The 25,497-nt window shown below is 39.1% G+C and overlaps 1 protein-coding gene across 1 annotated transcript in view; it reads left to right on the forward strand.

Annotated features, from left to right (window-relative positions):
* Positions 1 to 25,497, forward strand: part of ARHGAP42 (Rho GTPase activating protein 42) — a gene marked incomplete at both ends in the record, with an annotated part of 167,171 nt that overhangs the window by 113,816 nt on the left and 27,858 nt on the right. The window contains 6 exons of the mRNA XM_084272899.1: positions 951 to 1,052; positions 5,982 to 6,092; positions 13,429 to 13,533; positions 18,272 to 18,401; positions 21,530 to 21,630; positions 23,543 to 23,652. Of these exons, the coding sequence (XP_084129025.1) occupies positions 951 to 1,052; positions 5,982 to 6,092; positions 13,429 to 13,533; positions 18,272 to 18,401; positions 21,530 to 21,630; positions 23,543 to 23,652 (659 nt within the window). The remainder of the gene's footprint in view (positions 1 to 950; positions 1,053 to 5,981; positions 6,093 to 13,428; positions 13,534 to 18,271; positions 18,402 to 21,529; positions 21,631 to 23,542; positions 23,653 to 25,497) is intronic.

Below are 25,497 nucleotides of genomic sequence, written 5' to 3' on the forward strand. Positions count from 1 at the left end.
TCATTAGAAAGAATCATCAGGAATTATGTAAGATTGTAAAAGACACTGGCAAAGAGTTGATCCTAATTTCACAATATATACTTTAATAATTAAGAAATATATTTTTCATTAATAATACTCTAATGGGATGTTTAATCCTTTCTCCTATTTCCTGAATTTTGTCACTTCTTGAAAGATGTGAAAGCTTTTGATAGTAAATATCAGATTTAAATTTCAGAATAGACAATTTAAAAAATTTTGACGTATAAATTGTAAATTAGATTGCAGAAGATGTTTCTTGATTTACCCATAGCAGTAGCCTTCTTTTGTATTATCATGTAGTAGTCTTACAGTAGAAATGATGGGAAAAACTTAAGAGGAGTGGGAAAGGAAAAAGGCAGGATAATTATTTTAAATGAGGCAAGCTTAAATACTCTGACACATCACAACATTATTGGAAACAGACTTTTGGACCGATTTCCTTTTGCAACCACGTATGCGCTTTTCCTTCATCCTCGTGTTTCACGAGTGTGGGTGGAAAATAAGCACATGTTAGTCTGAAATGCAAGGGACAGCCATACACCATCACCACATTTGTTATACGTACCTACCTCTCCCGCAGTGTTGTTATTCGGCAAAGACGGCGTGACAGGTGGGTACTGAATAAAACTTGGAGACTGTAAAACTGAGCAAGATACCACCTACGTAAAACCTCATCAATATTCATTATGGGAAACTTGAGTCTGTTGTGTCAATATATTATTTATGGGAAAAACTCTGCTTATGAGTGCCTTATATAATTGAATTAGTCCTTCTAGTATCTTCAGGCCCAACTCAAAATTATACCCTATAAACATCGGAACCAACAAAACTGATTTTATAACCAGGCCTATTTTGGTACCTTGTCTTCTTATTTAAGTTAGTTGTGATATTTAACCGATTACTTTACTTGTCAATGTTTTGTTTTTCAGGATGGGAAGAAGAAGTTTGACAAGGAAAGTGAGAAATATTATTCCATCCTAGAGAAGCACTTAAATTTATCAGCAAAGAAGAAAGAATCCCATTTGCAAGATGTAAGCACTAAGCACACTCTTACCCCAGTTCACATCTGTGTAGATATCACAAACTGTTTCTCTTTGAGACATGCTGTGATTTGTTAATGTGAAATTGTGGTGATTTCTTGTAGTCACACTTGTTGTGAATATAGAGTATTGAGTGGGATTAATATGATGGTAATAAGAGTTAAATATTTTAATGAGGGAGGCAACATTCTACATGTCCTTCTTTGTGTACTTCAGGTAGAACTGTTCATTGGTTGCAAGAATAGGATAATACTGTTGCAGTAAAAATATTACTTTTATAAGGTGCATGTGGACTATTTGAAAGTCAGATAATCAATTAGGGTTTTTTCCCATTTAAATTATTACTTGATGAAATTATGCTTCTGTTTGATGTAAATTTTCATCTGGAGGAGTGAACTGAAATTACTTTAATGATACCTTTTTCTGCTTTTTTTTTTCCTTCTTTTCCACCTTATTCTGAGATTGCAGCATCACGCTGCATCCACAACTTAAGCTTTGAAGAGTCTATATGGCTAATTCTTTTCTGTTAAAAAACCCAAACCAAACCATGAAGACTCCCTAGTTTAACAGGAGGATTCCAGGGCTTTTCAATGTGCTGGTAAAAATCACTGTAATTTGTCTCAGAGACAAATTACAGTAAAACCAGCATTTAGATACTAATGAGATCTGTGTCAAAACTAGTTAAAAGTTATTTTGGTGGGATTGCTGTTGTCACAGTGATTCTTAAATTATGGTGATTAATTTGCAGATGGAGTTTGCACAGAAGATGTGACCATCACTCAGTCATAAATTGTTGATTTTTTTTTCATGTTTACCAGTAATACTATAATTTAAATTAAATGAGGCTTAGCAATTCAAAATTTGTAATAAAGTTTATACTTCTGAATTGCCATTGCTGGCTATATAATAGTCTAGATAATACATGAATTATTTAGGATTGGTTAATTATTCCACTTGTATGTCAAAGCTTTACATGTACAGCTTTAAATTTTCCTAAATATCCTGTGTATGGATGAAGTAGTGTTGTTAGAGACCTGAGAAAAAAAAAATCCTATCTAAAGGTAGAAAAGTGAACTTAAACACCAATTTACTCTAGAAGAGAAATAAAATGAATAATATAAAATACGATACACTTGAGACATGAGAATAATTACAGTCTAAAAACAGCAACTGAAGTGAAAAGTAACAACTGTGAATCTAATAAACTGTGGTAGAATAACAAAAGATTTGGCTCAAGTATATAATCTAATGGAAAACCAGAATAAATTTTTCCACTGTGTCCTCAAGTGACGCCTCTGGATTTAAAAATCTTGTAGCTGAGGTTTTTTGCTTTTCTGGATGCCCCACGTGTAAAGCATCACTTCATTTCTGACTCCCCTGGTTTTATGCAGCTGTAGGTGCGCTGAATACTCTGCCCTGATGAGACCACATCTGGAGTTCTATGTCCAGTTCTGGACTCCCCAGTTCAAGAAAGACAAGGGAACTACTGGAGACAGTCCAGTGGAGAGCTACCAAGATGATTAGGGGCCTTTAACATCTTCCATATTAGGAAAGGCTGATAAAGCTGGGTCTGTTTAGTATAGAGAAGACTGAGAGGGGATCTCATTAACACTTAGAAATATCTGAAGGGTGGGTGTCTAGAAGAAGGGGGCAGACTCTTCTCAGTGGTGCCCAGTGACAGGATGAGGGGAAATGGACACAAACTGGAACACAGGAAGTTCCATCTCCATATGGGAGAAAACTTCTTCACTGTGAGGGTGACAGAGCCCTGGGACAGGCTGCCCAGAGAGGCTGTGGAGTCTCCTTCTCTGGAGATATTCAAGACCCATCTGGGTGCAATCCTATGCAACCTGCTTTAGGTGATCCTGCTGTAGCAGGGGGGTTGGACTAGGTGATCTCCAGAGGTCCCTTCCAAGCCCTACGAATCTGTGAATCTGTGAACACAGACCCACTGTAAGTAGAAGGCACAATAGCAAATCAGTACTGCAGATGTTAACTTGGGAGACTTTTGACCTGAAGCTGTGTGTAAATAAAAAGAAGCCAAGCACCAATTCCTGCCCTGAAATCCGAGTAATAGCTGTTGACTCACATCCATAGTGTTTTGGGGGAGCCCCATGTTTAGCTGTTATGTCCAGAACAGAGCCAGGGCACAATCAGAGAGCCAAGTTGTGTTGGCCACTGAGCCTTTAGTTGTCAATGCAGCGAATGTAAGTCCTTGTCTGAAGCTGCTTTTAGTGAGATGAGAATACCATGTTTGAACTGCTTCTGTCACACTGAAAAATACTGCTTCTTTTTTAACCCACTGTTTCTTTGACTTGTTGAGGTTTCACATTGTGTGGGTTCATGAGGACCCAAGGTGAACAAGGAGCCGTTCTACTGTATTGGGATATTTTACATACCTCACTGGAGCGCAAATGAGAGCACCTTAATTTGGCATCTAAAGTTTGATGGTCTGAACATATTCTATGGAGAGTGGTTTGCATATATTCATGTAATTGAAATGTGTTGGATATTTTAAGAGTCTGCAAGGCTCTTCATGCAGTTTACATAGATGATTAAATATTTTTTCCTTTAGCATCAAAGAGAAACTTCGTAATACTTTTTTGGTCAGAATTGAATGATACGAAAAAATTAATAAACTCCTGATTTTATTTCTCTGAAATCTCTTCCAGCATCAGGCACAAATGTAGAGCTTCAGTCTCCAAGCTTATGTGAAGTTCTGGTATACGTTTTAGTGATATCCTTCCATCAGTAAAAATACTACCCACTGTAAATAGCGATCATACAAGTAGAGACTCAAAATCATATTAATCAAATATCTATTTTTTTACATGCAGCTTGAAGTCATAGAAAAAGGTGTGAAAACCCTTTCAGCTTTTGAAACTTTAAAATCACTTTCAAAGTGCTTCTTATGTATCTGAATCCTCGGTGTTCACACAAATTCATAAGCTCCTACAGAGATATATTTGGGAAATTATCATTTAGTCCCTGCACAGTAGTGGTGATTATGGCCTTAATTTAGGAACACGTCCATATATGAGATGGTACTTGGTTGTCATAAGTATCATCACAACTACAATCTGCTTAAATGCTGTTCAGAGTAGAGATGGATTTAATTAGGTGTTTAAATACTTTTTCTGAGTTGAAGCCTGAAAGAGTTCATTTCTAAAACTTGATTGTATTATTTGCTTACAATTAAATGTGAGAACTGAGGTCTGTCTCAAGTGGTTCTTGACTGCACTTCTGTGAGTGAGGGCTTGCTGGATCATGTCCCACAGTGGTGGCATCTGGTTCTATGTTTTGTGAAATAAAACTATTAAACACTGAGTACCAAAGAAAATGGCACATAGCAAAGTTAATTCTACAGTAAAGCACTTCATTGTTGGAATTTTGAGTGCTTGATTTCTCCTTCATAATATTAGGGTTTGAACTTAATTTTCTGATTATTTTTGGTAGGGAGGAGATGCTGGTACTGAATCATTTCAATCTTGCTGTTGAAGCCCATGCTTTGAATTTCTGGGGCACTGCACTAATGAAGTGGATCAATATTACTAAGAACCTGAGCAGCCAAATCACGATAGTAGCACGTCCTTAACTGAAAGAAACAATGTTAATTATATATGATGCTATTGATGGCCAAGTCCTGCCTGAAGGAAACCACTGACTTTTTCCATTTGTACTGTTAAAAGTACTAAACCTGGTTTATGACGTGTTTGCTGTTTTAATGTCTGCTATCAAAAGAAGGAACATCTAACTGCCCCAGTTCTCCCACGGTATTTTTAATGCCAAAATTGAACGAAAGAATATGCAGAAGTAGACTGCTGTGTTTAATCTGGCACTTGTCAGAAGTGCTGGACTGGTACTTCATAGAATCACAGAATGGTTTGGGTTGGAAAAGACCTTTAAGATCACCTAGTGCCAACCCCTCTACCACGGGGGAGGTCTGACCCTTCCATTAGACCAAATTTGCCTTAAATATACCTGATAAAATTTCTTTTTGGCCTATGACCAAAATCTAACTAATGCAGCACCGAAAGTATTTGCTTGAGAAAACGATTTGTTAGGAAGAAGGACAAATTAAAATGGAATCTGCATCTCTTCTCTAGTCATTATCCACATACTATACTGCTTGTCTTTTAAGTCCCTCTCCCATGGCTTGTTTAAATTGAGGATAAAAGCCTATTACTCTTTATCAGCAGATAAGAGTTAATTCTTTAGTTGTTTAGGCATAAGACTTCATCTTGGTACTGTCTTCATGTCGGGTGGTATTATTCAGGCACCTCTGACAAGTAGTGCCTTGTAGTTCTTGCATTTGAAAATTAAAACATGAAAAATAATTGATTTATGAGGTTAAGAACTTCAATATGTTTATATTCCAAGTGCATGTGACTCATACTATGAAATAATAAGTTGGAAGATGTCATTGCTAGAGACAGTCTATTTAAGAAAGAAAATGCCTTCTTTGGGAAGGTACTTCAAGCTGAAAAATAGTTATATTTCAGTGCATGCATGTGATACTCAAACATTTCAAAGTAATATTAATCTTTTTGCCTGTCCTTAGTTACTATTCTACTATCTTCTTTTTCTAAACTTTCCATATACTGGGCATAATGTTCCTGCTGCCATGTTTCTTTGTTTCCTTCCAGGCTTTCCTAATAACTGAAATATTACAGAGCAAAAAAGGGGGGGGGGGGGAATCGAAAATGTATGATGAAAAGGCACAAGACTACGATGTGTAATGTTAGCTGCTCAAACTTGCAGTTAGCTGTTTTAAATAGATATTTTAATTCTCAGGAAGAAAACGGAACTCTGTGAAGCTTCGAAAGTGATCTGATGGAAGATCTGTCTGTTAATGACAAAATTTGGTTTTAAAGCAATCACGAGAGTAAACTAATGTCAATATTTCATTTTGTCTTTTAGGCAGATACACAGATTGACAGAGAACATCAAAACTTCTACGAAGCATCATTAGAATATGTTTTTAAAATTCAAGAAGTACAAGAGAAAAAGAAATTTGAATTTGTTGAACCTGTAAGATTTATATTTTATTTTCTTTAGAATGCATACATTGAAAGCTGAAAATTTTATTTAAAATATCTATTTTTGCACCTCTTTTTAAAATTGTGATTGCATCTGTTTGTATACAGACAGACATTGAGATCTTGGCTTGGGTACTCTCCACGTTTATGAAAGGTTTATGTAAGAATATCATATCTGCTGTGAAGTGAAATGTCTTGGAGTGTGCACAACATCTTAATGGGACAGCATGTAATGTTGGGTCTGTGCAACAAATAATGGATGTTTCCCATTAATGTGGTTTCATGGCTGACATTTTGAGCCAGTGTTTGGATTGAAATATTCCATGTAGGCAGGGTACACATAAGGGGTTTTTGAGTTGTGCATGAAATCAGTGAAAGATCAGTTTTTCTGTAGGATAGGTAATTTTTTTTTTTGTAGGTTGAGTTGTTTGTGGTTCACTTTGTACATAAAATAAAGCCTATGTTGACATACTGTAAAAGAAGACAAAGTTGCGTTTCATAGTCCACGTTCAGATCTGGGATTTTCTCCTGGACTGTGTTTCCACTTCCCACCCCTAACTATCTGCAGGGTCAGCCAGTACCAAAAGCTCTTGACTGTGATGTGCTAGAATATTTTGTGGTGTATTAGTAGCATTACTACTGTTCATGTCGTACAGGACAAGCTTGCCAGTTGCCTTAGTTGGTACCTGTAGCCCTTGATGGAAAACTTCCAATGTCATCTGTCCCTTCCCATTAAGCACACTGAGCAGAGCAGAGCATCAGTTGTGGAAGACGAACATGACACACGTAACTGTCTCTCTCCATACCATCTTCCAGCTTCATTGTAACTAACTCCTGCCTGTGAAACAGGTGGAATTACATCTCTAACACCCAGTGTCACCGAGAAGAGATGCTCAGATGCCTCCTCTCTGTGACATGAGAACGTATTGTATAGCGAATGTTTGACATTGATGCAAACTAATGAACCTGGATTCAGCAAGCAGTACTTACAGAAATCCTATCTTTATGGCATACAGCTGCCAAATCTAAAACTTTGCTCGGATTCCTAAATAAGAACATTTTTCTACTTGTCACAGATTAATCCAGAGTGTCTCTCTGTCTACTTCTGCAAAACTCTCACATCCCAGAAAAATCTAGCAATCTTGACCTAGCTCTGACCCTGGTATAAGAGACTTCATGCTCTTCTAAAGTAATAGAAACTTTCTGTATTGAGAAGACTTCATACATCAGGGAACGTTATTGTGCAACTGTATATACTTAAAACAGGGCAGCTTTCATCCTGTGTGCTAGATAGAGAGAAAAAATAAATTTGATGTTATGTATTTTTAGCTGGAAGTACCGAGCTTTAAGCCTTTGACCAGGAGCTGTCCCCACACTATACCAGCTGATACAATATCAGCTATGAATTTCCATAGTATAAAAGCAATTTGTGAATTCATCAGTGCTGATACTGAGCAAGCAATTAGGAGAGGTTACTGGTAACTCAGTCTTGTGGACCTGGGCATTTGTCACCAGGTGTGCACTTCCAGTAGGCAAACCTTACTTTTCAGTGGATCAGTTGCCATCCTTTGTCAGATCTGTAGGGGGTTTTGCCCAGTATGCTGTTTCTTGCACACAGGGAGGGGAAGTTTGGCAATGACACCAAGCTACACGATGTGGTCCACAGGCTGGAGGGAAGGGATGCCATCCAGAGGGACCTTGACACGCTTGACAGGTGGGCCTGTGAGAACCTCATGAAGTTCAACAAGGCCAAGTGCAAGGGCCTGCACATGAGTCCGGGCAATCCAACCACATCCACAGGCTGGGTGGAGAATGGGTTGTGAGCAGCCCTGAGGAGAAGGACTTGAAGTTGTTGATGGATGGAAAGCTCAACCAGCAATGCACACTTGCAGCCCAGAAAGCCAACCACATCCTGGGCTGCATCAAAAGCATGATCAGCAGGTTGAGGGAGGTGATTCTGCCCCTCTATGCCACTCTCATGAGACCCCACATGGAATACTGTGTCTGGCTAGATGATCTTTAAGGTCCTTTCCAATCCAAACCATTCTAGGATTTGACAAAATAGTGTGGACAATGACAGGTCTTACAGACAGTGTTGTCTGGCTCCATGTGTGATTTTTTGGTAATTAATCCAAACAAAAATGGTGCTTAAATTATAGTATCATTGATATGATTTTGAACCTTCAAAATTCTCAATTTTCTGTTTCTATTCTGTTGCATATAATATGCTGGAATAGAAGCATTTACCAAAACCCCATAAGCAAAGGATGCCAAGTAAATTCTATAACACACATCAGCAATACCATGAGACAAAGAAAAAAAAAGTCTTCAAAATAACCTATCTCAAAATGCATAGTTTGTCTAAGTTGTGTTAGAAGTAAGAGTGTGTGCTCCTAGATGCGATTAAAGACAAAGCCTGACACTTTAAAATCAAAATAATTGTCATATTATGTATTTTGCTCTGTGTGTTCTGTGGATAATCAGACACTAGAAGATGCAGTGTGTCTATATTGGCATTCCTCCTCAGGAGCTGTGCTAGTTGTGGGGCATTCTAGCATGTGTGCTGCTTGTGCCTCTGATTTACAAGCTCAGTGTCACATCTCTTTATAATTCTCAGGCTGATGTGTTACTTACAGAGTCTTTGACAGAGAGTTTAACAAAATAAGAGAAAGGCTGTTAGTGCAGCGAAAGAGGAAATTGCGATGCCTGTGTGGAAGAAGAATAAGTTCGTGACATGGAAATAGAACGTGAAAAGCAAATGATTTGCTGGACCTCCTTCCGAGGTCTTTAATTTGCCTGTGCCAAAAGATAAGGATGGTTTGGGAATCAGAGTGGGAGAAGTAGTTTAGGGAAAACTGACAGATGGATTACACCTGGGACAGTAGGACAGCAGAAGTTGCTAAATGTGGAGAATGTTCCTTCCTGGAGGAGAATGGGGAGAGATTTTAAGGTACAAAATGTTGATGACTCCTACTCTAAATAGAAGATTATAATATTTAGAGTAGACTTTTCCAGCTGCCCCCCCAAGGCCTGGATTACTCTGCTCTTCTCTACATTTTATCTCAAGTAGTCACTAATGTGTACTGGAGTGTGAGTAACTGACAGCTGTCCCCTTGTGATCCTCCTAGATCTTCTTTTTTTTCCTGGGAAAAAAGAAAAAAAGACTGAAGCTTTCCATACAGATCATGAATTTAAACTTTTTCTCAAGGAAAAATTTGTGTTAAAATTTACTTCACAGCAAGTTGAACAACAAAACAAAGTAAATGACAATAATGTCTGCTCCTAGCTTTGCCCTTGTTGGCCCAGAGAAGACAGTCCAAACCACTGCAGCTTCCTGAGGATGTTCAGTCTTTAGGAGAAACACAGACTCCGGCCTAAAGCTCCACTTTGTCCCACAGCAATGCCAGGACTTCTTTGGCCTTTCAGAATCAGGGCACAGAGCTCACAAGCAGTAAAAGATCTGAAATGTGAGGGCGGTCCTTTAAATGTCAGGAAAGCCCAGAAGTGTTTATTTAAAGAAAAAATGCCCCACAAAACCAACAACCAACAAACCCTGCCTGTAATTGCATGCAGTGCCATGAGACTTTACTGTGGATGTTAAACTCAATTTCCTCTTCCTTGGATTTTCTACATTTTTAACTAAATTCACTTTAATCTGATGGATAAGTACCTTCTGGTGCTATCTACTTATAAATAAAGTGAAACCAGGGAGACAGGGACTTCTGGCTGATGTGCTGCAGGCCAAAGGTTAAATTCCTCCCCTATCCGAAACCTAAGTACAGTCTTCTTCCTGTGAGAATGAAATGACCAGGCAGTCTTGAGGTCACCAGCTTTACATAAAAACAAATAAAGTCTCAAGAAGTAGTTGGATTTTGTTTCAGGTTCTGTGTTGAAATCCTCGCGGCGCTGGGGTAGTGAGTAGCATTGTGTTACGGAGTGCAGGCCTCGCCGCTTGTTGATGTGACTGATTAGATACTGGGATTGAGATAACTGTAAGGCACTTGTTGAAATGAAAAACTGTCGGTGTGAACACATGAGGGGAATTGTGTGTGGTGTGTGGTGAAGCAACTCACCTCTTTACGTGTGACAATGAACTCACTCAGAATGCATTCTGAAATTCTTTGAAAGAAAAAAGGTCTGTTTTTCCTTTTCTATATTATATAATATAAATCTCTCTAAAGTTAAATCTCTTTAACAGCAGTGTGGCTTGTAACACCAGCAACAAGAAAACCCCAGTGTGAGCATAAGCCTAATCTCCTCCATGCTACGCCATGTGTGGCTGTATCTGGCCTGATGGAAGTGGTTGTGAAGATGCCTGCACAGCCCAGGACCACTGCACACAGGGTGTTTTCTGATCCCTGCTCTTCCACCACTAGTGACATGTACACAGAAGTGAATACACCATCCTCAATGTCAGTTATTTCAACATGGAACTTGAATAAGCTAGTCTAGGGCTTGCATAAGACAACTATATTTTTACTTTTACTGCTATTTTTGAACTGCTCAAAGAGTATTTAACCAAGAGAACCTCAAGGCCAGATTCTCTGCAGTGCACAACTGCCAGAATACCTGAGCAGTACTTTAAAATACACTCGGATATTTCGTAGGGTTCTTTTGCTGCTGGGTTTTTGGTTTTTTTTCACTTTCTGATAAATTCAGCTTTGCTGCCATCTTGTGTTAAATATTTTCCTCGTCAGTATTTTTCCACGTACTCTGTAAAAGCGTTTTGCAAAGTGGAAAATGGTTTTCTTTAAGTATCTAAGCTGAAATTTAAACGGGTTATAGTACATTCTCCAGAAATGCCCTTTAAACTGATCTTTAAAATTCAGGCATAACCTGACACACTGAAACTCTCTCCCACTCGTTCCCTTATAGCAATTTTAATGTGCTTTAGCATTCTGCTCTGGCCGCAGTTTTGCTGAGCACTCATGCTGCTCCTGCAGTGCTTCTTGAGCTGGAAGGGGTGGGTTTAGCAGCAGTCACCTGCTTAAAGGTTAAGTTAATCCATGTCCTTTTGTCTGTAACAAGTCGGAGTAATCACAGGAGTAATTATCCTGCTGTATCTGAAGTAGTTGTAGTTGGGGACGCAGGTGAGAAACTGGATCTAGACTGTGGGCAGGGGCTTTGCACACCCAGAACCAGAGCAGAGCCTTGGATATAATTTACTTATTTTATACTTTAGTCTTAAAGAATTAAGTTTAGGGGTTGTTTTGGGGTTTTTTCTTCTCTTTTTTCTCTTTCCTTTCTTTTTTTGTCTTTCTTTCTTTTCCTTAAGATTACAGAAGTCTTTCTATCCATTTACATAACCTGAGATGTGAAGATAAATTGTTGTATTTGGACCTTGCTCACAACCGTGGAACCAATGAGAGACTTGCAGGGCCAGGTCCTTAGCTGGGCAGATGATCATGTAGAGCTGAGGCAATTTACACAAGCTCTGGAGCCCTTCACTCAGCTGTATTGCCTTCATTGTTTGTTTCGTGATGGGATGCAGTTCAGGAGTTCAGCGTAGAGACCCCACAAAAAGTTGCTTCTGTGCCCAAGGATCTTCTCGGGTCTTCAGGCTCCTACTAATGCAGCAAAACAGCAGGTTTCTGAGGCAGAGCCACTCACTGAAGGGCTCAGTCATGCCATTGCTGGCACAAGGATGTGTGGGAAGTGTGACTTAGCTGAATGGGGAAAGGGAGAAGGATCGGAAGGGGAGAGCAAGGCTTCCACCTGGTAGCAATAAGTTGTCACAGTAGCTCCTTTGCACAGAGACCTGTGTCCTTAGTCTCTCATCTGTCAGGCTGTGGAATTTTGCACGTTAAATGGTGTGGAATGTCTTGTGGAATGTCTGACGATGCTGCAATGGATGGGGCTCGAAAATTGCAAACTATTATTTCAGCTATTCCCCCAAAGTAGATGTGTTACCTTCGTGCAGCAATCTCCTAGTGAGCAGTAGGAAAGAGGGAGGCAGGACACTTTAACTGCATTTCTTCAAGTACAGCTGAGTGTAAATTTAAAGAAAATGTAAACACAGTAAAAGCTACATTTTTAAGCTGTTTCACTTACAATAATCTATGGTACTGGTAACACAAAGAAAAGTGCATTAAATATGAATGATGGCATTTTTGTTGCCTGAGTTTAGGCTACTTCAGTAGTCAATGGAGAGAGATAAATGATTCCATTGGATCATTCATCCGACCTTAAAAGAGAACTCCGAAAAAGGAAAAGGAATTATGTTTTTGAATACTGTTTTTTACTGAATTGGGAGGCAGCCTGGACAGCCAGTGACATAGCCTAGATGATTAGCTTGTCAATGGCTGTAATACATTAAGATAAATCTGTGCTGGCATTACAGCTTTTGTTATTGTACACCCAAGTTAATATCTCTTTTCTTTTCTGCTTTCTTTACTTGGTTGTATGCAAGCTAAATTATATATACAAAGAAAACAGTCCATAATAAAAAATTAAACACTTGTTATTTAATAACAGGTAGGAAGACTTAGGGCAATATCAAAACATTTTTAAAATTTGGGAGTAAGTCAGAAGGCTTGTAAAACTACTAAGTGGTAGGAAAGCAGCTACAATAAGTATTCAGAAACTCTAGTTGCACTTTTTACTACTTAAACATTATTTTAAAGCAAACTTCAAAAAGAATTTTCAACTTGCTATGTACAGACTTGGACTGTTCTGTTGGAGTCAGTTGCAGACATACCAGATAGACTTTGCATTTTGTTCAGAGCTGGAAGAAATAGTCTGGGTTTCGTGTGTTGTATTAAGCTGTCCAAAACACACTTTCAAGAGTTTCGTTTGTGGAAAATAGGTCATAGCTCAAACTGATCCTATGAAGAAAGTGGAAAAAATATTGTGAAGAGAAAAACCTTGAACTCTAAATTACGAACTTGGAAAATGCATTCCATCAGAGATTCCAGCTGAAATACTGGACAAAATTACTCTGACAGTGAATTAATTTATTATGGAAAAGACAACTTCATGATGCAAAAGACTGTTTAACACCTCTCTTTCTTAAGATCTGATTCCTTGCTCAGCAAACCTTTGCTATTGCGAGTAATGAAAGCTTAGAGTGTTCAGGTGCTAAGTTGCAGAATGTTTTTTGCTGATGTCTTGCCACATTTTGCCACTTGAAGACTAATAGAAAATCAACCATTCCTAGTTTTCACTTTCTAATATTCACCTGAAGAAAGTGTGTAGCAGTAGCTAAGAACTGTTTTTTCACTATCACAGACAATACCTATTCCTTACGAGTTAGCATATATTCTGTTTGTGATGTGGCATTAAGAGCACTTGTTAAAAATATTAAATGCTTCTCGATTTTACTTTCTCAGCTTTTGGCCTTTCTTCAAGGATTATTTACATTTTACCACGAAGGATATGAACTGGCTCAGGAGTTTGCACCATACAAACAGCAGCTGCAATTCAATTTGCAGAATGTAAGTATGATTTATATTTATACCATTTTGTTTGCTAATTTAATTTCATGATATTAAAGTAGTCTCGTAGCACTTTATTGGAACTCTAAATCTTGCAACGTTTTAGTATGCTGAAATCAAATTAATATATTAATAGGTGAGAGTCATTTTTGGTAAGTAAATACAATGAAGATTCCTGTCAACAAATAACTTTGGGGAAATGAATTTACAGATAGTCAATTTGAGATTTCCAGCACAGTGCTTTAGGAGCTATAACCAGAAAAGCAGGACAGCAGCCAAGTTTTGATTAGAAAATATGGTAGTCCTGATAGGTGTAAATGTCTTCTTGAGAGTGGGGCCTGTCTTCTGGAAGTAAATGTTCCAACTGGTATAGAATGATGCAGTTTGTTTGTCTGAGATCACAGAATGCCACAAAATGTCTCTCCTGCTGTCTGGTAGTTATGTATATAACACATACTTGGGAAGCCATGCTCTGGTCATTCTCTGGATTTATCTTGTCTCCATCAGAGAACTGTTGGGGCCTTCCTCCATGGTGAGCAGCTCTCAGGAGCATTAAGTTCTGCTGGAAGGAAAGATCAGTTACCTGTGTTGCAGGTCACTCTCAACTGAGCAAATGGATCTTTTGCTGTAGATTGGCCTGAATTTGGTTGTAAGAGCTGGACAAGTTTAACTGTGCCCAAAAATTCCATCACTTTCAGGAAAACAAAAAGGCATCTGAGCAGCATACTTTTCCACTCATCATAACATAAAGTATATATTTATTTTGCTGTGTAACTCCAATGTTCCACTTCAAGGACATACAAGTAGAGAGAAATCTTTACATCCATTTTGCATTAGAACCACTATCACTTGATTTAAGGCAAAAACTGAAGTTCAACCTGTCAATAGTAGGCCTGCCCAAAGTTTTTTCGTAACAAGTAACTTCCAAGTACAGAACAAATATTTTAAAAGTGAAGGAATTCTGTCATTCTATCAGTTATGCCAAATGCTGTATTTTTGAGGTGACTCTATTTCTTCTCCATTTCATTCTTTCAAGAAAAGATTCAACTGACATTTTTGTAGCTCTGCTAGAATCAAAGAAGCCACAACAGTTTAGAAGATCTAACATCAGCTTTTGTGGATAGTGCCTTGGTCACTGGATTTAGGGAAATTGAAACAGGACTGGGAGTATGAGAGCATCGTACCATGATCAACTTCTGTTCCCTGTGGGTTACTGGAAAATAAAACACCTGAAATGTTCCCTGTAACATCTTGCTGTTAGAGGGGGGATATATTAACTTGGGGTTGGAAGACAGCATTGCCCTAGCACTTTTAGTGTAGGTCTGCTTTCCTAGGAGTGCTCCACTCTTCCAGGTTGTGCTGCAATTGAACATGTGCAGCTCACCTCTGTAGCCCTTCCTCTATTATGTCTGTTGTTCATATGTAGGTATAGATCCCATTTAACACACTTCTTGGGGAAGCAAGACAGAACCTCGGAGATGACTGGACTTTCCTTTTTGCATCAAAATGCAGATGTTCTCTGTCTGTAGAGCCTCAAATTCTGTATTTGCTACTTTCAGTTTGCTAGGACTCTTTCAGATAATGGCACAAGGGGTCAGTGTTGTTGCACAGCACAGTCCCAGCGAAAGGGTGAAAAATGTGCTGCAGTCCAGAGATTTATTTTCTTCAATATGACAAGTTCTGAGAGGAGTGTGAGCCCATGGCACAGACCAAAACTGGCACTGCAAGTCAGAAAATGTTAGTATGTTCTAAGCTCCTATCCACAGAAACAGAATTATTAAGGATTTTTTTAATATCAATGTCAATGAAGAAATAGTTAAACATAATCTCTTCTTAAATATTACATGAGTACAACTTGAAGATGTAAATAAACTACAGAGGAAGTGGGAGATGAAAAGTTAGGTAGAAGGAACAATGTATTGCAATACTATTTTTTATTAAATTTATACATCAGAGAAACATAAACATGAAGATCTACTGGGATACAGTACATCATTCACTGCTGTTACACAGAATTCTGGCTCCAGATCTAGATCCACAGGTTCCTTCTTCCAGCTGGGCTCTCTACTGACTCATCACAGAGAGCATCACCCAGGCATGGACAGAAGTAAGGGAGATGTAGGGACAGACAAACTGAGGACAGCCTTCAGGGAAAAATCATGTTCATTCAGCCTGTCTGTTGTAGTGTCAAAAGTACTCCATTTCATTGTCTAAGGTCTTGGAGAAGAGTTGATCTGAACTGAACTGCTGCTTCTGTTCTTAAAGCTACCCTACAGTTAGGAGGCGGAGCAGTACCAGCTGTAGGTGCAGCAGAGTAGTGGCAGGCCAACAGCTCTTAGAGGTCACTGTGTACTAACATGACCTCTTGTCACTTTCATTGTTCTGTATGTCAATTTGGCTGTTTTCTGTAATTTGATTCCACATCCTCCTTGCTTTAAAGTAGTAATTAATAAACGTAATAGGCAAGCAAAGATAAGCTCTCAAAATGGAGATGTTCCTCCCTTCAGCAGCATGTGCCTCCTGAACATCTCAGAATGAACACTGTGAAGTTTAATCTGAACCAATGTTTCACCCTAAGGATATAATCTGAAAATATCAAAGAATTTCTCCTATCTCTCTAATGTTTGTCTTCAAGGAGGAGATTTAACATAAGCAACTCCATGAATGGCCCACACACTGGGGAAAGTATTCATCAGTGGATGAAGTCCTGAGAGCATCTTTCTGACTAGTCAGGATTAGAGTCCATAGGGTGATTTTGCAGAAATATTATAAAAATCTTTATTCTTTTCTATCACCTGTGAACAGAGCAGTAGTAACCTATCAAACCTCTGGCACCTCATAATAAGTTTCCACCCACTATGCTGTGCTAGGTGTGTGATGGTAAACCCTTGTCCCACTGAATTCATTAGGAAAGAATGTCTATTTGCATGCACATATGTATATATATATATATAATGCATATATATATAATATAAAGAGCCCGCCTTTATAGCTCTCCTGGAGAGAGTCCAAAGAAGGGCCACGAAGATGATTAGGGGCCTGGAACATCTCCCCTATGAGGATAGGCTGAGTAAGCTGGGACTCTTCAGCCTTGAGAAGAGAAGACTAAGGGGGGACCTAATTAAAGTCTATAATTATCTTAAGCAGGGGATTCAGGGGGAATCAGCCAGCCCCTTTTCAGTGGTCTGTGGGGATAGGACAAGGGGCAATGACTGCAAGTTGGAGCACAGGAAGTTCCGCACCAACATGCGGAAGAACTTTTACACAGTGAGGGTGCCAGAGCCCTGGGACAGGCTGCCCAGGCAGGTGGTGGAGTCTCCATCTCTGGAGATACTCAAGACCCGTCTGGACGCCTATCTGAGTGATATGTCCTAGGGAGCTGCTTTGGCAGGGGGGTTGGACCCAATGATCTCTTGAGGTCCCTTCCAACCCCTACAATTCTATGATTCTATGATTCTAATTGTTTGCTTGGCCAACTGCCTGGTTATGCAGGCGCTGTTTAGGCAAGGGTCAGCCCTTTAATGATTTTCACACAGTTCTGCCTCTGGTGAGCAGAACTATACTAGCATATTTATGTTATAGCTAACTGTGGTGTTAGCATAGTCCTGCCAAAAGATGTTCCTGACAGTGGCGGTAACCAGACTGCTGTGGGCATCAGGAGCTGTGGCATTACTGCAGGTACACATGGACACATTTGTCACTTCTGTCTGGGGCAAGACTGAAGCTGTCTAGAGACATTGGACTGGCATTAACCCAGGCCTGTGTATTCTACACAGTACTTCAAGTTGTTCAGTGGGATTTACTTCTGGTTTGGGGCTCTGCTGTCAGCAGCTTCTAGTTTAGTCTGGCTTCTGCGTGTGTTTCCTAGAGTATGCAGAGCAAAAGCCTGCATCTGTCTGCAAACTGCTGTGTAAGCATACCTAAAGATATGAAATGACCTCCTTTCTGAGGGTAGTGACCTACGGAAAGAGGAATGTTGCTTTTCTCGGGTATATTTCTCCCTGGTACAAAAGACAGGAATGTTCTGGAAAGAGTCCACCGGAGGGCTACAAAGATGATTAAAAACCTGGAGCATCTCCCCTATGAGGAATGGCTGAGTCAACTGGGGCTGTTCAGCCTTGAGAAAAGAAGACTAAGAGGGGATCTGATTAATGTTAATAAATATCTGAAGTGTGGGACACAGAGGGAAATGGCCAGCCTCTTTTCAGTGGTCTGTGGGGACAGGACAAGTGGCAATGGCCTAAGTTGGAGCACAGGAAGTTCTGCACCAACATGTGGAAGAATTTTTTCACAGTAAGAGTGGGAGAGCACTGGAACAGGCTGCCCAGGGCAGTTGTGGAGTCTCCTTCTCTGGAGATAGTCAAGACCCATCTGGATGCCTACCTGTGTGATCTGTCCTAGGGAACCTGCTTTGGCAGGGGGGGTGGAGTCGATGATCTCTGGAGGTCCCTTCCAAACCCTACAGTTCTGTGATTCTCTGATTCCTTTACACTCATGTGCTTAAGTTCATTCTTCATAATTATGTTCTTCCTAGGCTTCTTGAGCAATGAAGAGTACTGGGGATTTTGGGGTGTTTTTTTTAATTTCATTTTATGTCTCTAGCAAATGCTTTTCTTGGTCTCCATTACAGTCTCCTTGGAATCATTATTAATTAGTTCCTCATTATTGTTTTAGTACTTTTTTTAGTACTTTGCAGGAGTAATGTGAGTTTTTCTTTGTTTCTTTTTCTGGGGATTAGACCCGGAATAACTTTGAAAGCACGAGGCAGGAAGTGGAGAGACTCATGCAAAGAATGAAATCAGCCAACCAGGATTACAGACCACCAAGTCAATGGACAATGGAAGGCTATCTCTATGTGCAGGAGAAACGTGAGTAAAACAGATGTACCTTTTAATTTGATTCGAAAGGCACAGCAACAGATGCAAGGGCAAGAAAATGGTTTACTTTGCAGGACAACACAAGAGCTCTATGTTTGAATGTCTGTAGACATCTGCAATGGCCCTTTTCCAAGTGATTGAGAGTTTCAAAAGAAAAAGAAACATTTGACTTTTTGAAAAGCTAAGGTCAGATGGAATGGTGGTCAAAACACTTGTAAACAATTCAGCTCCTGCCCCCTGAGTCCCTGGGGGAAGGGTCCTGCTATTTGCCATCCCAGTAGTGGACTGGTAGCAAGCTCTGCTTTGGCTACCTGCCCTGTGCTTTGCTGCAGAAGCCGCAAGCTCCCAGCACTCTGCTTTGGATCTACCTGCCAAGCCCTGATGTCCCCTGCACTACTTTGTCTGCCTGAACAGGGCCTGTAGTTCACCCAACCCGAAGAACTTCCACCGTGTACTGGGGATCTCCTCTGACCCAACAACCTTAGGAGGAAATAAATGTGCACATAATGGGAAACAAAGGTGTAAGAATAAGAGCCATCCAAATGCAGTCTGTCACAGCTTCAAAACAGCTGCAAATCTATACCGAATTATTATTCACTTCATGAGACATGAGAATGAAGTGATAAACCAAATAAAGGAACAGAACTAAACTTGTCATAAGTGTTGGAAACTGCTTGGAAGATCCTAGCAATCCATAATGTTTTGAATGAAAACAGAACCAGGAAATATGTGAAAAGTCAAATGAGAGAATTTGTTACTCAATATGTCATCTGCAGTGTCGGCTGCCACTGTTTTGTATACTCTAAACAGTATAGAAAACCGAACCAAACTAGCTGTGTTAGGCAGGATCATGCAGAACCCTCAAAAAAATAGTTTTAATTGCATTTGGGACCCATATTTATTTATTTGTTTATCCATTCATTTATTTTTCTATTTGCATTGGAATCAGCCTGACACTAGGAAAGTCTACAGCAGTGTTTTGATGTAGCATGTATGTGTTTGTACAAGTTTGATGTTCATGCAAAAACTATTTAATACAACTTTGCACCTGAATTCTCAAGCTAAAAATAAATAGAAGACATCTGGTTATAAAATTGCCAGACTTGACCCAACTCGACCTCAGTTGTGAGGATATCTTCTTCACTGCTCCCCTTTTAGCTAACTCAAGAGACTACATAGAGTTATAGATAATTGGTTTCCCAAATAACATCATGAAATTTATCTTTATTCTGTAAGTCAGCTAAAGAAACCTCAATGCTTATTATATTTAACATCAGCCACTTACCCTCAGAAGCACTGAAAGTTTTAAGAAGACACTCAATGTTTTAATTGAGTAATAATGATAAAAGAAACCTGCAGTAAGTGGAAATTATACAGCCCTGCTAATGGGGGAGGGAGAAAAGGAGTGAAGCATTGGGCACATGCTGTACTTCATTAAATAGTGAGAGGCCAACTTGACATCCTCTTGGTGAAAATAAATTTGTTCATTAGTTTGTTCTGGAGTAAGAGTAGCAGGTTCTGTTATCTCCCTGTCAATGGGGAAGGTACTAGTTGTGTATTTCCTTGTCATACGTGTTTACCTTCCTACAACTATAGGCTTATGTAAAGTTTTGGACAACAGGGTTAAATACTTGCTATTCTTGAGAATAAAACAAATCCTGTGTTTTTTTAATAGTGTTATGCATGGTGTAAATATGTTTTTTGAAAAAAATGGCAGTAGGCTATAAATTCTTTTTATTCAGATTGACAGTCATGAGTAACAGACTCGAAAGTTGCAATCTAGGTTTCTGGGTACAAGTTTTAGGTGATTTTTAAACACATCTAAAAGGGTTAATGAAATACTATCAGAGGAAAAATTGATTTTAAATTATTATAGGTTTTGTTTTAGTAAGTGAAAATAAGCAACTATATAGGTAATTTGCCAGAAAACTGTGGGACATCTTGGCTGTACTCCTAAGCAGTGGAGAGGATTATTGAAATGATGGGAGAATTTGCTCTATGTCCTCACAGCGAAGAACACATTATAAATACCTGTATCTAAGATAGCTTAGCAGCTGGAGTTTTAAATGCCATTGAGCTTAAGCACAAGAGAGGTTTGAGTTTAGATTTGCTAAAGGCTCAGAGCAATGCCTTAGCAAAGCTCTGGGTAATTTGCCAGTGAAAACATCTGCATTGGAAAGCCTGTATTTTGCAGTAGGAATCAGAAGCAGGGTGATGCAATTTCTCTGGGGTACATGTCCACTTACTTGGAGGTAACGGCCGATTTCACATTTGGCTGTCTAAGTCAAAGTCTGGTGGGTCCCTAAGTGTGTTCTACTTTGGTCTTGGGAGTGTGTGCACTGTCGGTTTGTGGACACTCAGTTGTGTGCCACTGCTGTAGTGACCTCTTCCCCAGCAGGAAGGCCACTTCTGAGGCAGAAGTGGCCGGTGCTTCTTGCTAAAGGCACCACCTCAGACATACAGCATTTCATTCTTCATCTCTAAGCCACTGTTGGGTTAGAGTGCACTGTGTCTTTCCTTCCTTTTCTTTCCCATAGTGAAATCACCCATCCATGTTCAGCCACATAAGATTAAATCAATCTCTGAGCCAATGGCATTTTACCTACTCCCTTAAGATAGCAGGGAGAAGAGGAGATTGCCAAAAGCATTTGTTACCTCTGGTAAGAATTCCGAAAGTAAAGAGAGATGTACTCTGACTTCATGATGTTGTCCAATTTTCTGGATCTAATACTAGATTCCAAGGTTTCCTTCAGAGAAAGGATCTAGTACTGAATCCTTCTGCTTCACTTGGATTGATAAAATCTTTGATTGCATTTCCTAGGCAAAACAGTCCTCAGGATCTTGCCTGTCTCCTGCCTGTTTGCCCTAGCAAAAGGCCATTAGCCATCCAGTTGCCAAAGAAAAATTGTTCCTCTGGAAATTCATTGGGAAACCTCATTAAACTGCAATATTTGAAAATTATGTCAGAATAGCGTGGTCAAATTAAAAAACTAGGGGCGTTTTTTTTATTTTGTAGGCAACATGTGGATGCTGTTATGTTTCATTTCTATTTATCTCGAACTAAAATATTGATAAAATGCCAAAATAACTATCTTTAACACTACCTTTCTTTAATTTAGGACCTCTTGGATTTACGTGGATAAAACATTACTGCACTTATGATAAAGGAACGAAAACATTCACAATGAGTATAGCTGAAATGAAATCTGGTGGGAAAGTGGTGAGTTGCACATACGTGAACACATACATGAATCATATGTTCTGTCTTACATTAAGCATTCAGGAACTATTACAAGAAATAAAACTGGTGAACAAATCATAAGGCTGTTTTCATACATGAAGCAGTGTATGTCTTACAGGTAAATTAAATAAAGTAGGTAGATTATTTATAGGTAAATAAAATGTTTCTTTTGTTATATATATAAACAACATATTAAATATCTGCAACTATGTGGTGGTTGCACATGCATAGGAAATTGCTCCCATTACTGCAGAATCATGGAACAGATGGGCGTTGGAAGGGAGCTCTGAAGATTATCTAGTGTAATCTCCATGCTCATGCAGCATCACCTCGAGCAAGTTACCAAGGCCTGTGTCCAGTCAGGTTTTAGGTATCTCCAAGGATGGAGACTCCACATCCTCTGTGGGCAACCTGTTTCAGTGTCTGACCAGTGTAAAAAGGGTTTTTCTTAGGTTTAAATGGAATTCCCTGTATTTCTGTTTGTGCTCGCCGCCACCTGTCCTTTCACTGGGCACCACGGAGATGAACCTGATTCAGTATTATCTACCCCCTCCCATCAGATATTTACAGATAAATCACTGATAATGATCTCCCTTCTCCAGCCTGAACAATCCCAGCTCTTGCAACCTATCCTCATATGACAGATGCTCCAAACCCTTGATCGCCTTGGTGACCCTTTGCTGGACTTGCTCCAGTACATCCCAGTCTCTCTTTGTTTTGGGAAGCCCAGCACTGGACACAGCTCTCCAGATGTGTCTCAGCAGTGCTGAGCAGAAGGGAAGAATCAGTTCCATCAACCTGCTTGCAATAATCTGCCTGATGCAGCCCAGGAGGCTGTTGGCCTTCATTGCTGCAAGGACACATTGCTGGCTCATGGTCAACTTGTTGCCCACCAGGACCTGCAGGTCCATTTCTGCCAGGCTGGTTTTCCAGCTGGTCAGCCCCAGTCTGCCCTGGTACCAGCAATTATTTCTCCCCAGGTGCAGGACTTGGCATTTCCCTGTGTTGAACTTAAAGGAAGCTCCTTTCTGCATATTTCTCCAGCTTTCTGCAGTCCCTCTGTGTGACAGTGCACACATCTGGTCCATCAATCAATCAATCACTCCTGCCAGTTTTGTATTATCTGCAAATGTGCTGAGACTGCATTCTGTCTCATCGTCCAGGTCACTGGTGAAGATGTATTGGCCTCAGTATTGTCCCCTGGGCCTCTAGCTGGATTTCCAGTGTGAGCTCAGCAGGTCACCCAGTTTTCTAGTCACCTCACCATCTATTTATCTGGTCAATATTTCACCAGTCTGCCTTTGAGAATAGGAAACATCTTATTGTAATAGGCTGTATTATCAAAATCCTGGCTAAAGTTGAGATAAACAATATTCACTGTTCTTCCCTCATCCACTGAGCCAACCCTCACACTGCAGAGGGCTATCAGGTTGGTCCTGTGTGTTTTCCCCTTCTTTAAATCCATGCTGACTGCTTCCAGTCACTGTTTTGTCCTTAAAACACTTGGAAATGCAAGACGTGGGAGTTGACAGAATAGTATGATACTCATTTTACAGTGTAAGATAGTCATGTTCTGTGCACAGATATTTGTTGTTCTGGATATAGAGTTTTCTGAAATGCAGCCTCATAATTATATTAAGTAACAGATATGTGACAGAAGCTATTAACTAGTCTTACTTAGAGAACTTATGATATTATAGAATCATAGAATATACTGGGTTGGAAGGGACCTAGAAGAATTGTCAAGTCCAGCTCCATATGTTCCTAAATAATTTTAATCCCCTATCTTAAGGCATATTCTTTGGAACTGTTCATGCAGTTAAATTTAAGATGTGAAGCCAGGGTATATCAGTGTACTGTCCATGCTAATTTTGTTGTGTTTGTTTTACAGAATGGCCTTGTCACAAGCTCACCAGAAATATTCAAGCTAAAATCTTGCATCAGGAGAAAGACAGATTCAATTGACAAGCGTTTCTGTTTCGATATTGAAGTATTTGAGAGGTTTGCATTTTTTTCATTGTGTTCACAGATTGAATATAATTAAAAATAAAACCACTTGCAACCAAATTATCATACTTACTCCTGTAATAGGAATGCTTATTTCTCAGTATGCTTGTATCTAGACAATACAGACTTTCAAAACATAGTACTTATTTGTTCAAACTTGACTTACTAACAAAATTCACTGCATTGCATATGTGTTGTCTTAACTACATTGTGTTTCCATGCACATACAAGATGGATTCTTAGAAAACCTGTAGCACTTCCAACTACTCACTTTTAGAAATAGATCATAAATGGATTTATAAATGCTAATTAATAGGATAATTCTGTAGCAGAAATGTATGATAGCACATCATTTTTCTTTTTTGAAAGCAACTTACACGTTTTTCTTCATATATTCCTGGATATTATAACCATATAAAATAGGTGAAAACTGCTTTTCTGTATTTGATGTGTATGTACACAGTACTTAGCAAGATCTGGCATAAATGTTAGAACTAACTTCTCTTGACTTCTAAGCTTGATTTGACAAGTTGGGTTTGAAATTGATAGCTGTTGCTTTCTAAAATTAGAATTGTATTTATTAGGCACATTTGTGGCAGTACCATTGTGATGTATTCACAAGTGAGTGTTGTCCTTTCTCTCTCCCTTACTTTTTACTAGAACATCCACAGTGCAACAGAACTGCACAGAACAAGTAGTTCCTTCTACAGTTCTTCAAGTTCTCATCAAAGAGACAATTATAGACACATTTCATAGAAGTTAAAAGCCTTCTAGAAATTTGGACAGAAGATTGAAAGGGGAGGAGTACAATGCAAAGTTATTAAGTCATTATTATAAGGATGCACCTTTCACAGGCTGATAGAAAGTTCATTTTTCTGTTTGATTTGATATTTGGCAGGGGAGAAGTAAATTTTTGTACAAGTCAGCAGGCGAGAGAAATAGACAACAAAATCCCTAGAAAACTTTGGTGGTAGTTCATACACAAGGGCCCCTTTAATCTCTTGTGAATGTCATGTTGCTGAAACTCAGGTTTCCTGTAAGAGAGAGAAGATTCCGTGGCCAATACTGACATCACCAATTACTAAGAAGCGAGCAAATTCATATAAATATGAACCTGAAATATTGAGGATTGAAATGCAGAGGATTCAAAGACATTGTGATTACATCTGAACAAATTTTAAATTCAGGACAATATTGGTTAATGGGAGTATGAAGTTTGACATCCCCTGCAAAATATAGAAAACCTTTAGTGCTAATTGACATTAGTAAGTTCCCTTAGTAACATAAAAGTATGACTTTTCATTAAAAAAGAGCTCTTTTTAGAACTGTGCAGCTACACCAGTCTTCAAAATTCCGTTTTAAGATTTTATGGCTAACTCTTCTCCAAACACCTTATCCCACAGAGCTAATTCTCTCCCTGTATTATTATATGAAACATTGAATGACAAATTATGTAAGACATTGTTCTCCAAAAACACTGGAAAATCATGTGGACTGATGTGCACATCTCATTTCATGAAAGAACCATATTAACTGAAAGAAACCTTTGTGAACTGCTAATGGAGAGCACACGCCGTGAGGCCTTCTAATTGACACAATTCCTTTAAAATTTACTTAGGTGTTTTTCACACTTACATTCAGCTCAGACTTCTTTTGAAACTATTCTAGAGGTTCACCACCATCTTATTTGTATTGGAGTTATATAAAAAAGGAACATTACGAAATATATGTTTCATCTTGAATGTCGCTTTATTTCTGAGAAATTACCAACTTTTCCAGAAACTAGAGAGGAAGGTAGTTCAAAATGTATTGGAGTTCATCTTGTTTGGGTGGGGATTT

Source organism: Gallinula chloropus (assembly GCF_964237585.1).
Source record: "Gallinula chloropus genome assembly, chromosome: 1".
In the NCBI taxonomy this organism is placed as follows: Eukaryota; Metazoa; Chordata; class Aves; order Gruiformes; family Rallidae; genus Gallinula; species Gallinula chloropus.